This window comes from Chlamydotis macqueenii, chromosome 3 (genome assembly GCF_036417535.1).
Source record: "Chlamydotis macqueenii isolate bChlMac1 chromosome 3, bChlMac1.mat, whole genome shotgun sequence".
Taxonomy (NCBI): domain Eukaryota; kingdom Metazoa; phylum Chordata; class Aves; order Otidiformes; family Otididae; genus Chlamydotis; species Chlamydotis macqueenii.
This window is the reverse complement of record NC_141558.1, coordinates 127,509,830-127,523,111: the sequence shown is the minus strand read 5'-3', so window position 1 is coordinate 127,523,111 and position 13,282 is coordinate 127,509,830. Positions and strand designations below refer to the sequence as shown.

The 13,282-nt window shown below is 57.8% G+C and overlaps 1 protein-coding gene across 1 annotated transcript; it reads right to left on the bottom strand.

The window, feature by feature from the left end:
• Positions 1–2,111: 2,111 nt before the first annotated feature.
• Positions 2,112–9,102, bottom strand: LOC147601524 (coiled-coil domain-containing protein 183-like). The gene is made up of 16 exons (XM_086744691.1): positions 9,082–9,102; positions 7,611–7,744; positions 6,761–7,059; positions 6,538–6,659; positions 6,301–6,378; positions 5,371–5,541; positions 5,136–5,240; positions 4,814–4,936; positions 4,306–4,434; positions 4,102–4,162; positions 3,912–4,012; positions 3,472–3,632; positions 2,973–3,132; positions 2,703–2,828; positions 2,358–2,454; positions 2,112–2,221 (listed from the first exon to the last, which is right to left on the bottom strand). Exons 1-16 carry the CDS (start codon positions 9,100–9,102, stop codon positions 2,112–2,114), a joined length of 1,998 nt encoding a protein of 665 aa, XP_086600817.1.
• Between the last annotated feature and the right edge of the window lie 4,180 nt (positions 9,103–13,282).

Below are 13,282 nucleotides of genomic sequence, written 5' to 3'. Positions count from 1 at the left end.
GGTGAGCACCCTCCCTGTTGGTGAGCACCCTCCCTGTTGGTGAGCGCAAGGTCGAGCATGGCACACCTCCTTGTCGGCTCCTCTATCGCCTGCAGGAGGAAGTTGTCATCCACGCATTCCAGGAACCTCCTGGACTGCCTGTGCCCTGCCGTGTTGTCTCTCCAACAGATGTCAGGGTGGTTGAAGTCCCCCATGAGGACCAGGGCCTGTGACCGTGAGGCTGCTCCTATCTGCCTATAGAGCACTTTATATGCTCTGTCCTCCTGGCCAGGCGGCCTGTAACAGACCCCCACCGTAATGTCCCCTGTCCATCCCCATCATCTAATCTTGACCCATAAGCTCTCTGTCAGCTCCTCCTCCATCGCCAGGCGGAGCTCCACACACTCCACACACTCAGCCAGTTGCTGACGGACCCCACCCCGGTGTGGGGTCCTCCACGGGCTCCAGGTGGATCTCTGCTCCTCCGTGGAACTCCATGGGCTGCAGGGGGACAACCTGCTCCACCATGCTCATCACCACCGGCTGCAGGGGAATCTTGGCCAGGATGGGCCATGCAGGAGAACCCCGTGTGGGTCCCCAAAGACCACAGCAGTCATCCGTGTGCTGCTCTCCCGACAGGCGTGATTGGTGGGGCCAATGACTTGACTCTTGCATCCTTTCCTGCAGGCCCCTAAGCCTGACTGGTGGGCTTTTTGGTCTCACCCTCCCGCCTCCCCACGTGCGAGAGCCGGGCCCTCGGCCCCGCTGCCTCTAACAGCACGCGGGACCTGTTGGTACCTTCTGAGCAATGCCAAGGGCATGGGCATCCTCCTCCAAAACCTCACGCAGGCCGGGGAGCAGCCCTCTGCTCCGACTGAGCTTTTCCTCACGTGACTGCATGAGAAACCTCCTCCCTTGCTCTGCAGGACGTTAAGGTGGTGTTGGTACCATGCAGGACGATGGGCGCACCAAGAGCCCCCACTCGCCCCGGGCTACGCCCGCCAAACCGAAGGGGCAGCACCTTGCAAGGCCAAGATGGCGCGCAGCTCCTGGACACGCTGGCTGCGTTTTGCCAACCGCCTCCCACTGATGTTGGAGCCCCCAGCATCACAAGAACACGGACCTGTTGGCACGAGTCCAGAGGAGCCACAGAGATGATCAGAGGGCTGGAGCACCTCTCCTGTGAGGCCAGGCTGAGAGAGCTGGGGCTGTTCAGCCTGGAGAAGAGGAGGCTCGGCAGAGACCTTCTGGTGGCCTTCCAGTGCCTAAAGGGGGCTTCTAAGAAAGATGGGCAGAAACTTTTTACCAGGGCCTGTTGTGACAGGACAAGGGGTAATGGTTTTAAGCTAGAAGGAAGTTTGATTTAGACTGGATATAAGGAAGACGTTTTTTACAACGAGGGTGGTGAAACGCTGGCCCAGGTTGCCCAGAGAGGTGGTGGATCCCCCCCATCCCTGGAAACATTCAAGGCCAGGCTGGACAGCGCTCTGAGCAACCTGATCTGGTTGAAGGTGTTGCACGAGATGACCTTTAAAGGTCCCTTCCAACCCAAACTATTCTAGGATTCAGTGACGCTATGACAGGTCAGGCAGCCCCAGTCTAAGGGCTTCATCTCAGATTTCCCTCTCCGTTCCAAGGCAGGCTCTGCCCTTCCCCTCCCATGCACGGACACCACAACACCCACCCTCGGGTCCGATACCCGTCCAGGTCTTGGCCACTGCCCCATGTTGCCCCATAGCTGCCTCAAACACACGCCAGCCCATGGGTGTCCCAGAGCTGCCTGGGGGGCAGACGTCGCAGGAAGGTGCTGGCCCCACAGGACGAAGGGGGAGAAAGCCAGCTCGCCCTCAGCTTTGCTCTGGCCGGCAAAGCAGTCCCCACCCCAGCCCATCCCCACCTCTGCGGGGAGAGCAGCTGGGCAACGGACAGGAGGATGGGGCTGCCTCCAAACCCAGCTCAGCACCCCTCAGGCTCTGACCCCCATGCGTCCCGGGAGACAGAACTGACCTAGGCCCCCTGTGCCAGTTTTACCGCAGGCTTGGGAGGAATGAAAAAGATCTGCTCTATTAAACGTGCCAGGAAAAGGGTATAACTGGTGGTCTCGGGCATCCAAGGCTCTCATGACGCAACCGCTACTTCTTCCTGCTTTTCTTCTTGCTTTCGATCACGTGCAGCCCCTGCTTCTTGATGTCTTCCCGCGTGAGGACAAGGTCATGGTCCTTGTCACCGAAATCAAAGGGGTCTGGAGGAGAGAGCGGAGAGGAGCGGTTGGGGTCTGCTGGGACAGTGGGAGATAGACAGGCAAAGACACTCAGAAATCCCAGCGTGCAGGGGCTGCGACAGTCGCTGGGGGACGTGTCCCCGCTGTGCTCTCCTACCTTGGACGCTACTGCCTATGTCCTTCAAGCAAACCTTCAGGTTCTGTGCATCGTTTGCGGTTGCTTGCTCCAGAATGTTTCTGACCTTCACAAAAGTCTGTGAAAGACATCCTGGGGTAATTGCTGACGGGGAGGTGAGTTACAACCCAAGGGGCACCCCACCTCCATGCCCCTCTGCGGGGGATGCCCCACAGTGCCCAGGGCCACCTGGGGCTGAGCTGCTCCATGGCTCTTCCCTGGGGCCACCTCCATCCTCCCAGCTGGGAGGACGGCTTGGGATGGGCCATGCGGGAGAACCCCGTGTGGGTCCCCAAAGACCACAGCAAGGACTGAGTCCCGGCGCACCTCGTTCTCCTCGTCAGGGCTTTGCCTGTGTGTGGGCAGGTCGGCCACTCGCTGCACCAGGTACTGCAGCTTCTGCTCACAGTGCTGGAGCTTCTCCTCCACCCTCCTGGCCTTGACAGAATCATCCTGGAGTCAGAGAGAGAACAACAACCTTGGTGGGGAAAATGAACCACTTGGGGTGAGGGTGGCTGCCCCAAGTGTCACTGCGCTGTGCTGTTGCACCACCGAGCACCGGCCGGGGTCGTGCTCACCCCAGGGCCACGTGGGTACCTGGCCGGGCATGGTGATGCCATGCAGATGGACAAAGAGGTTGTCAATGCCGTTTTCAAACTCCAGCAGGAGCTCCCGATTCCTCAGCATCTGGGCTCGCATTCGCTCCAGCCGGGCCTCTTCCCGCTGCAGCTTCATCCTCAGCTCCTCCTCCAGTATCCTGGAGCCAACCACATTCACATCCATACAACTGCACAGGTGTGCAGAGACACCCTAAACCTGCTGCAAAAGCTGCTCAGGTTGTCCCCGCTCCAACTGCAGAGCAGAGATGCTGCTGGCAACCCAACTTCCCACGCCAGGCAAGGAGCAAGGGTCCTGCTGCCGCAGCAGCAGCTTTGGCTGCTCTGCCAGGACCAGAGTTGGGGGAGCACCCTGCTCAGAAAACCTCCCGGTGTAGGAGCGGTGAGCGGCTGCAGTGGGACGGAGGAATGAGTGATGCACACGTCCCTCCCCAAAGGCGACGACCCCGTCAGCACGACTGGGCCGAGGCCAGCAGTACCTGGTTGTGCCGGGGGGCTGGCCAAACTTCAGCTCCGCCTGCTTGAGCTCCAGCTCTTTCAGCGTCTGCTCCAGCGCCTGCTTCTTCTCCTTGCACTCCTTCAGGTAGGCCTCCATGTCCACCGAGGACTTCTGCTGTTCCAGGAGCCTGATGGGGATGTCCTAGCCAGGGGAAAGCATGAGGACTCAGCCCAGGGTGCTCCTGCAGGGTGCAGGATCTGAGCTATGGCCTCGGAGCGGTTTCTGCTCCATGGACAACTTCAGCCTCGTGGCGTGGAGAAAGGCAGCTCCATCTCTGCCTGCACAAGAGGGGCTTTGGGGGGCTCCAGGGACAGAGCAGAGCAGATAACCCTGCAATGAAACAAGGAGAGCAGAGAGGTCTTGGCTCCCCGGGGCTCGAGCAGCGCTGGGTTCTCTAGCAGAGACAGGTTTTTACGTTACCCAGAGGCAGGAGCACTGCGCCGCAGCCTTGGCCTTCTCCATCTTCTCGGTCACCCAGGCCTCGTGCCCCAGCCGGGACTTGGTGGCCTCCAGTGTGGCACCTGTGGTGGGAGGAAAGCGGCACAGAAGGATGCCGGCAGCTGCGCCCTCGTCCCGCTCCCCCACCCCCCGCACCCCACCAGGCACTCACCCACCAGTGGGTCATCTGGGTTCAGGGTTGAGTTGTCCACGGTGAACTCGTCAGTGCCGTGCTGCAAGGATGTTCATTGTCACCCCCCCGAGCTGCTAGCACCCTGGGGGAGCTGGCCCTGCAGCCCCCACACCCACGGGGGGCTTGGCACTGATGCCTGCCATCTGCCCGCAGCCCTGCCTGCACCGGCTGCCCCCAGCTCACCGCTCTCTGGTGCCTTTTCATTGCTTCCTTCAGCCAGAGCCTCTTGGTGTGCTCCTTCAGGGTGGCCAGGGAGCGATACCTGTGGTCTCTCTCTGCGAGAAACCGGGTTTTCATCTCGGCCATGTCCTCCTGGAGCACATCAGGGAAGGGAGAAGTGGCTGCCAAGCTGGCATGGACCTGCCAAGCTTCTGGGATGGCCAGCGTCCAAAATGACCCCCCGTGTAAATGGGCTGGGTAGGAAACTGGGGTGGAAGGAGGGCGGGGAGGGCTGAAGGATGGAGCATGCTGCCTTCACCACGCCTGGTGCTTCAGGCTGGTTGACCCCAGGGCGGCCCGGCCCAAGAGCAAGACATGGGAGGAGCTATGGAGGCACCTGGCTGCTGCGGGCACGCCCAGCTCAGTCTCTTTTGCTCTTTATTGCAGGAAGACTCACCAGCCCGGGCGCGTGCTGCTGTCTGTGGGTTCTGGAGGGTGGGAGAGGGCCCCAAGATGCCCTGCCCCATCTCACCTTGGTTACATCAGCAGCTTTGAGAGCATCCAAGGCTATGAGCTCCATGTCTTCCAACTCCCCGTGGCACAGCTCAGCCATCCCGCACAGGAGGTCCAGCTGCGGAGGCAGGTGGGCCAGCTCCTGGGACAGGGGACACAGGGAGCCACAGCATGTCACCTCACGGAGCCCTGGGGGTCCCTGGCGCTGTGACAGGGGATGGAGGGGTGCAGGAGGACCTCACCAAGCCAGGAGGACATCCCACCAGCGCAGCCCCTGGGGCACCTCATTGCCTTTGCAAGGGGGAGTGGGAGGGCCGATGGCCCAGGGAAGGGGAGCTCACCTTTCTCAGGACATCCCGCACTGCCAAGTACAGGGCGGTCACCGTCTGTCCCGTGTGAACTGCGGTGAACATTTTCTCAATGTTGTTCTCCAGCTGGCAAATTGCCTGGGGCAGAGACGGGTGGGGGGACACGGGATGACTCCATGTGCTGAGCCCAGTGCCCACCCGGGGAACGGAGGGGTTGGGTTCGAGCCCCCCGCCGGGTGCTGCCACCCTGGGAAGGGGTCCTGGCTACCTGCCCCTGCGCCTGGTGCCGCTTCTCATCCTTGGCGGCAGCCTGCAGCTGCCGCTGCCACCTCTGCTGCAGCTCGTCCAGCACTTGGCTGCGCTGCCTCATCTGGTACAGCAGCATGTTGCACACGTTTGCTCGGTCATAGATTTCGGCCCGGACCTTCTCCTGGCCCACCTGGATGGGCGCACGAGAGTCCGCCAGGCTGGAGACAGGGCTCACTGGACACCCGAGGGAGAAGAGGGTCCTGCCTGGAAAACTCCTCCCAAGGTAGAGCCGGGGACGCTGGGATGTTGGTCCGGGACATTGTCACTCCCTTGGCAGGACGGGATCTGGGAGCGGTTTGCTCTGGGGGGCTGACTGGGATAAGGGAGAGGTGGGCATCTGCTGACGGCAGCGGCGGGTCGGGCTTAGGGACTCCGTGTAACGCAGACCGGGGGCTGGGCGTCAAGAAAATCAACCAGTGCCCTAGATGCAGAAGCTGGCAGAGAGCGGTGGCGCCACTCTGTCCCTGCAAGAGGCCCCTGGGCAAAGGCAGCTCCGCGGGGCCGGCGCCTCTATTTCCATGGCCTTATGACCAGGTGATACCCTTGGGACAGGCAGCCGAGGGCAGAGACGGCATCTCTCTCCCAGGGGTGCAGCTGGAGCCCGCAGGAATTCGAGCAGCCCTGGGGACACACAGAGTGGGAAGGCGAGGAGCTCTGCTGGAGCAAAGCATCCGCTGAGGGGGCTAAAGGAGGACACGTGTGGATAGCTCCCACGGTGAAAAGGGACCTATGGCAACAGACGTGAACACCCTGTGTCGCACCACACTAGCCCTGTGGGGCTGTCCTTGTGCCAGGACCACGTCCCTCCGCTGTGCACCCTGTTCTTCCCAGCGCTCCCGGAGCCCCGACCCTCTGCGAGCAGCCCACGCCCACCGGACCCTGCTGTTACCTCCACTGTCTTCCTGGCCAAAGCAACGTCCAAGTGCTTCTGCGCTCCGCAAGCCTCGGAGATGGTGAGCTTGTTGCGCTGTGGGCAGGAGAGGGGCAGAGAATATCACCGCCAGCCTGGGGATGGTCACGTCCTCTTGCTGCCCTGCAAAGTCTGCTCCCGGAGAGGACCGGCGCAGGAGCTGGCTCTGCAGGACCAGCACCAGGCAGGGACACAGCACACGGGACCTGTCGGTACCTTCTGGGCAATGCCCAGGGCATGGGCGTCCTCCTCCAAAACCTCACGCAGGCCGGGGAGCAGCTCTCTGTTCTGACTGAGCTTTTCCTCACGTGACTGCGTGAGAAACTTCCTCCCTTGCTCTGCAGGACATTAAGGTGGTGTTGGTACCATGCAGGACGATGGGCGCACCAAGAGCCCCCACTCACCCTGGGCTACGCCCGCCAAACCGAAGGGGCAGCACCTTGCAAGGCCAAGATGGCGCGCAGCTCCTGGACACGCTGGCTGGGCTTTGCTTTCCGGCCCTGCCCGGCACCGGCACTCCTCTCTTCGCCCTCCGACCTGGCTACCTGCGCGGCAGCCATTGCGGCTCCACTGCCCCGTGGAGACGTCGCCATCGGGCTGTCACCACGGACGGAGCTGAGCTCCCGGTGGCCGTGGAACCGTTGCTGTGGCACCTCCAACTGCCTCACGCCGCACACCTTCTGCTCAGCCGTCGCCTCCCACTTGGCCATTGACACCCACAGCCCTTCCTCTCTGCTTCTGCAGGCAACAGGTTCATTCAGAAGCAGCCACTGAGCTCTCTGAGGTAACAAAGGCAGAGTGGGCAGCGTGGACCCCAGTTCTGTTTCCCGTCACCGTGGCTACGGCAGTCGCACCTGCCCAGACGAGCGAGCCCTCCAAGCCCCACCAGGGCGAGGGCAATTTCAGGGACAATATGTGTACACACACCCCCAAACACACTACCAGCGCTCACCTCCCATCTGCCAGCTTATTTCAAATGCCAAGAGGAGTCTATTGCTACCTAGATATGTAGCTTTGGAAACTGGACTTCCTTAGCGTCATAGTTGAGCCCTGTTCGGGACCAAGCTACGCAGTCTCTCTCTCACTCCCCCCACCCTCCGAGGGAATAGGGAGAGATAATATAAGAGAAAAGGCTTGAGGTTTGAGATAAGGTCAGGGAGAGATCCTTAAAGTCACAGTTATGGGCAAAACAGACTCAACGCGGGGAAAAATATTAAAACCAAAGCAGGAGAATGAGACAGAGAACAAACTTCCTCCCCACCCCTCCCTCTTCCCGGGCTTAACTTTACCTCCTTCCTCCCCCCGAGCGGCACAGGGGAGAACAGGGAATGGGGGTGATGGTCAGTTCATCCCCTGTCGCTTCACACCGCTCCAACTGGTCCACGTCCTTCCGATGCTGGGGGCTGCAGAGCTGGATGCAGTACTGCAGGGGGGGTCTCACCAGAGCAGAGTAGAGGGGCAGAATCCCCTCCCTCGACCTGCTGGCCACGCTGCTGGGGATGCAGCCCAGGAAACAACCAGTTAAGAAAATATTGAAACTAGTTGGTTGCTTTTGTGAATGAATGCATATAGAAACACAGGCATGGCTGGTTGTTCTGAATGACAGGCGCTTGAAGGTTCAAGTAATTCACAGTCACTCCCTTAGACCCTGCGTGTGTCTGGACTAGTGTGTCGTGAAAACCTTTGAATTTGGAGGGGACCTGAACTGATTCCTTTCCATGGCCATTCTTCACTCATTAGAAGACCCCCACAAACCCAACAGTTGGTAACCTCCAATTCTCCCGCTATACTTTCAGCAAGATCCACAAACAGGTTCTTCCCGATAAAGGGAAGCCCTAACGGCTAACTACAGTGTTTTCCATTAAAATATTTAGAGGAGCCATCTATAAAAAGTCTTTTCCCTTCAAACACTAGGGCTTCGTGTAAATCTTCTCGGACTTTAGTCTGGTATTCAATAATATCCAAACAGGTGCAGGAGCGGTGAGCGGCTGCAGTGGGACGGAGGAAGGGGTGATGCACACATCCCTCCCCAAAGGTGACGACCCCGTCAGCACGACTGGGCCGAGGCGTGTGCAGAGACACCCTAAACCTGATCTGGTTGCAGGTGTCCCTGCTCCTTGCAGGGGCGGGGGGCGTTGCACGAGATGACCTTTAAAGGTCCCTTCCAACCCAAACTATTCTAGGGTTCTCTGATTCTAATTTGGGTGAAGGTGAGCCAGCTGTAGAAAGGTACAGGGCCAGTGCTATCACCCATTCAGAACTCCCACCCTGGGGAACACCCAGGACCTCCACTCAAGGGACTGTCACAGGCCCCCCCACTCTGGACATCTACACCCTAGGGCACCCCCAACCTGGCCCACCCTAGGGCCTGGGCCCCCAGGGAACCCTTCTGGGCTGAACAAAGGCTGAGCCCTTACGGCTTATCACAGGGATGTGGATCCACAATGATCCCCAGTCTAAAGCTGCTGCCTCCCCACCAGCTCCAACGTGCGTCCCTCCCTGTGGTGAGTGCCTATCCCTCTATCTTGCCACACCCTGTCCCCTACTACATCTAACATCCCCCTGGGACCACCAAGTCTCTTCCTCCCTGGGTACCAGCCAGTGCCTGCATCTTCCAGCGTGTGACCCGCTATCCCATGGACTGCCAGTTTTTCTTGGACTGCCCAGGTATGGGCATCCAAGCTGGGCTCAGCACCCCCCCAGCCCTTACGCTGCACTGCGACGCACCCTTTGCGACACCCCCCACCACCTGCCCATTACCTGGATGTTTGCTAAGGACATGAGTTGCACATGCATGTGCAAAAGTGTATGTAGATATTCATGAGAGGATTGGGCATGGGTCCCACCGCCTGCACGCACACAGTTGTGCACTTGGCATGAGGACTGTCAAGAGATGCAGGTATTGCTTCTACAGTAGGTGTGTGTGCTATAAGTAGCATGTGTATAAACATGCACAGGATGCATGCAAATGCTCATGCATGTGAAGGGTGCACACAAGCAAGAGGCAGGTCGCTTGTGTGTTTGCAGATCCATGTCCACTTGTGTGTACGCGTCTGTGAAGGAAGTGACTTTTCTGTATGCTCTGCTTGTGCATCTCTGTGTGCACACACATGGGGCATGAGGAGCATGTGTGGGACATGAGGGGCATGCACCTGCGTGTTGACGCGGAAGTAACGGACACTGCTGACGACCAATATGATCAAGCAAATGCCAATTTATTGTTGATACATCCCGGTTAATATAGCCCTTCTAATTCCGTATCATACGCAAGCTCTCTACTAATTGGTTAACTATATCATGCACGCGCTCCTAGCTAAAATATGATTCGTTAAGTCTCCATGTTCACACGCACGGCTCTCTCCACCTGCACCCTGCTTCACATTCAGCCCCCAGTCACGTATGCCAGCTGTTTTCCTTCTTCTCAAGGTTGCTTCGTTTACTTTCTCACAGGAAGCTTCATTACTTTCTCACAGGCGGCCTCATTATTTTCTCACAGGTGGCTTCAGTACTTTCTTACAGGCGGCTTCATTACTTTCTCACAAGCGGCTTCAGTGATGTCCTTGAGGCCTGCTGCTCACAAACATAACAATTCCATTCGGTCTGGATTGTTCACTAAGTGCCCCTGGTACTCCAGGTATCCAACACCTGCATGAGCAAAGGGGACAAGAAGCATGGAGGGGACATGACGAGCATGTGCAGGACACGGGTGCCTTTGCATGCACACGTCTGCTGTTTCGTGTACCCGGAGGACCAGGCTGCACTGATGTGTTCCTCTGTGCCTCAGATGCACACACAAGATCTGTCAATGTTTGAGGAGCTGCATGGGATTGCAGATGGAGCTCTTGGTCTGACCCTTCAGGACCCTACTTCGGAAATCCTTGCCTGTCCCCGAGGGGTCCCTTCTGAGCGCATGGTTCTTAAGTACTTCTACCTCAACGGTGGGCCCAGACACCTGAGTGCCTTGGGGTCAGTGAGCAGTGTGGGGTGGAGTGGGACCACAGACACCTGGGTCCATGGGAGAGGGGTGCATGGGGGTGTAAGCGGGGTGCCAGGACACCTGTGTCCATGGTGGACAGATGGAGTGGAGGAGGAGCTCCCAATGCCTGGCTTCTCTGCGGGCAGTGAGGTCTGTGGCTGGAGCAGGTGCTGCAGGGACATCCGGTCCCTGGGGCACAGCGCCCCAAGGTGCCTGAGTCCCCACAGTGTCAGAGTGGCAGCAGAGCTGGCACTCCAGGCTCGGTTCAGCGCTGCGCTGTGCTTGCCCCACAGCAGGATGGCCCCACACCACACAGCATGGCTGAGGCTGGTGTTGGCACTTGGCTCCATGGCGCTCGTCCTGCTGCTGGTGTGAGTCTTCCTGACATGGTAAACCTTACCCTCAAAATCCCCATGCTTCTGGAGCCCCCTGCAGACCAGGGGCTCCCAGAACTCCCTCTGGACCCTCAGTCTCTTGAGATTCCCTACAAATGTGACGGGACCCAGGTGTCCAGGGGCAGCTGTAGGCTGCCGGGACTCCTAAACTCACAGGGCCTCCTATTTCCCCCTGTGACTCCCATTGTCCTCTGGCCCATTCCAGGACCCCTCCCTTGCATCCAGGACAACTCCAGGCTGCCTTGCTTCCCCCAGATTCCCTAATTTCCCCTAAGACCCTGCCACTTTTCCCCATTTTTCCCCAGACCTCTCACTGTGCCTTTCAGGGTCCCAGTTACAGTCAATTGACCCAGATGCCCCCACTTTCCCCCAGGGTCACATACTTTCACCTTTAGACCCATCAGTTGCCCCCAGGAGCCATCAATTGTCCCTTGGTCCCCCTAGATGCCCCATGATCACCCCTCCTAAGATGGGGATATAAGGGTCTCCTCCTCTCTCCTCCTCTTTCTCATTCCTCCTTCTGCCTCCCAGGGCCACCTGGCAATGTCAGAGCATCCCAGATCTCAGTGACCTCCGGACACCCCACAGATATGGACAATAGGGTCCCCCAGGGGATTCCCGATGCCTGGATTCAGACTATGGGAGCTTGACACCTGGATCCATCCCTGAGGACCAACATTTCTGCAATTGCTTTTCTTGCGCTGGAGGTGACATGTGCAAATGGGAACAGTCTGAAAACAGAACCAGAGAGTGATAAAATCTGGATTAGGCTGGAGATAGAGAGCTGGGGTCTTGGGCTTGCATATAGAAGTCTATGGGGTTGCGTCCAGAATAACTGGGTACCACGCAGCACATAAGCAGTCCAAAACATAGTTTTGATGCTCCTCACCCTGCATTTCAACAGCTAGCACTAAGGGAAGGTCAGACTGCTACCTGTAGGAAAGCTTTCTCTTGATACTGATGTATCAAAGATACCTTCTGATGTCATAGCCACTCCAAATGCCAAGTTACTTTCTCCTCTGATTGTTTGCCTAAAAGCATTTTATCACATATTTACTTTGATACCACTTTATAACCCAGCTGACTTCAATTCAGTAACTTGGATAAACTATTGCTAGAGATTTTCTAGACATTATGCCTGTAACAAAATGGCCAAAGAGTAAAGGAAGAATGGTATATGATTACTTGAAGAAAAAAAAAATCACAGTGTCTCCAGTGCTCTGTGTGGCCTTAATATGTACCTAGACTTACGTTAGAAAGAAACAACTACCAGAAAAACAAACGCAGTATATGCAGAGTACGCCTATATCATAGAATCATAGAATCATAGAATGGTTAGGGTTGGAAGGGACCTTCAAAGGTCATCTAGTCCAACCCCCCTGCAAGGAGCAGGGACATCTCCAACCAGATCAGGTTGCTCAGAGCCTCATCCAGCCTGGCCTTGAACGTTTCCAGGGATGGGGCTTCCACCACCTCTCTGGGAAGCCTGTTCCAGTGTTCTATAACCTTCATTGTAAAAAAAAATTTCCTAATATCCAATCTAAATCTACCTCCCTCTATTTTGAAACCATTACCCCTTGTCCTGTCCAGGACTTTAGGCACTGGAAGGCTGCTCTAAGGTCTCCCCAGAGCCTCCTCTTCTCCAGGCTGAACAGCCCCAACTTTCTCAGCCTGGCCTCACAGCAGAGCTGCTCCAACCCTCTGATCATCTTTGTGGCCTCCTCTGGACCCTCTCCAACAGCTCCACGTCCTCCTGATGCTGGGGGCTCCAGAGCTGGACGCAGCACTGCAGGGGGGGGGGGTCTCACCAGAGCAGAGCAGAGCACCAGAATCCCCTCCCTCAACCTGCTGCCCACGCTTCTTTTGATGCAGCCCACGATGCGGTTGGCCTTCTGGGCTGCAAGCACACATTGCCGGCTCATGTTAGACTTCTTGTCCACCATCACTCCCAAGTCCCTCTCCTCAGGGCTGCTCTCGATCCATTCTCTGCCCAGCCTCTATTTGTGCCTGGGATTGCCACGACCCGGGTGCAGGACCTTGCACTTGGCCTGGTTGAACTTCATGAGGTTGGCACGGGCCCACCTCTGCAGCCTGTCAGGGTCCCTCTGGATGGAATCCCTCCCCTCCAGCGTGTCAACAGCACCACACAGCTTGTTCAAGGCCAGGTTGGATGAGGCTCTGAGCAACCTGATCTAGTCGAAGATGTCCCATATCCCACTGTTGCATTCAGTCCCAAGCAATCAGTTACAGGTTTCCCTCAGGTGGATGGCTGTGTGAAGTAAAGGGAAGGGGATGAAGCTGTTCCCACCCTGAATGCTGATAACAGGAGCATACACAGCTGGCAAAGGAGGGTGACAGAAAGATGCCACCACTGGGCATAGGCTCTCCCTTCCTCTCAGACCTCTCGGGCTCTTTTCTCCTCTCCATGGCAGGCCCTGGCAAGTGCTGGAGGGGCTCAGCACAGCATGGAGCAGCCAAGGGCAGAGAGGGAGCTGGTTTGCTGCAGTCTCACAGCGGAGGGCTTGCTACATGGTCATTTGCTACACAGAGCACAGTGACCTTGTCCTCCAGGACCCTGACTCATTATTGT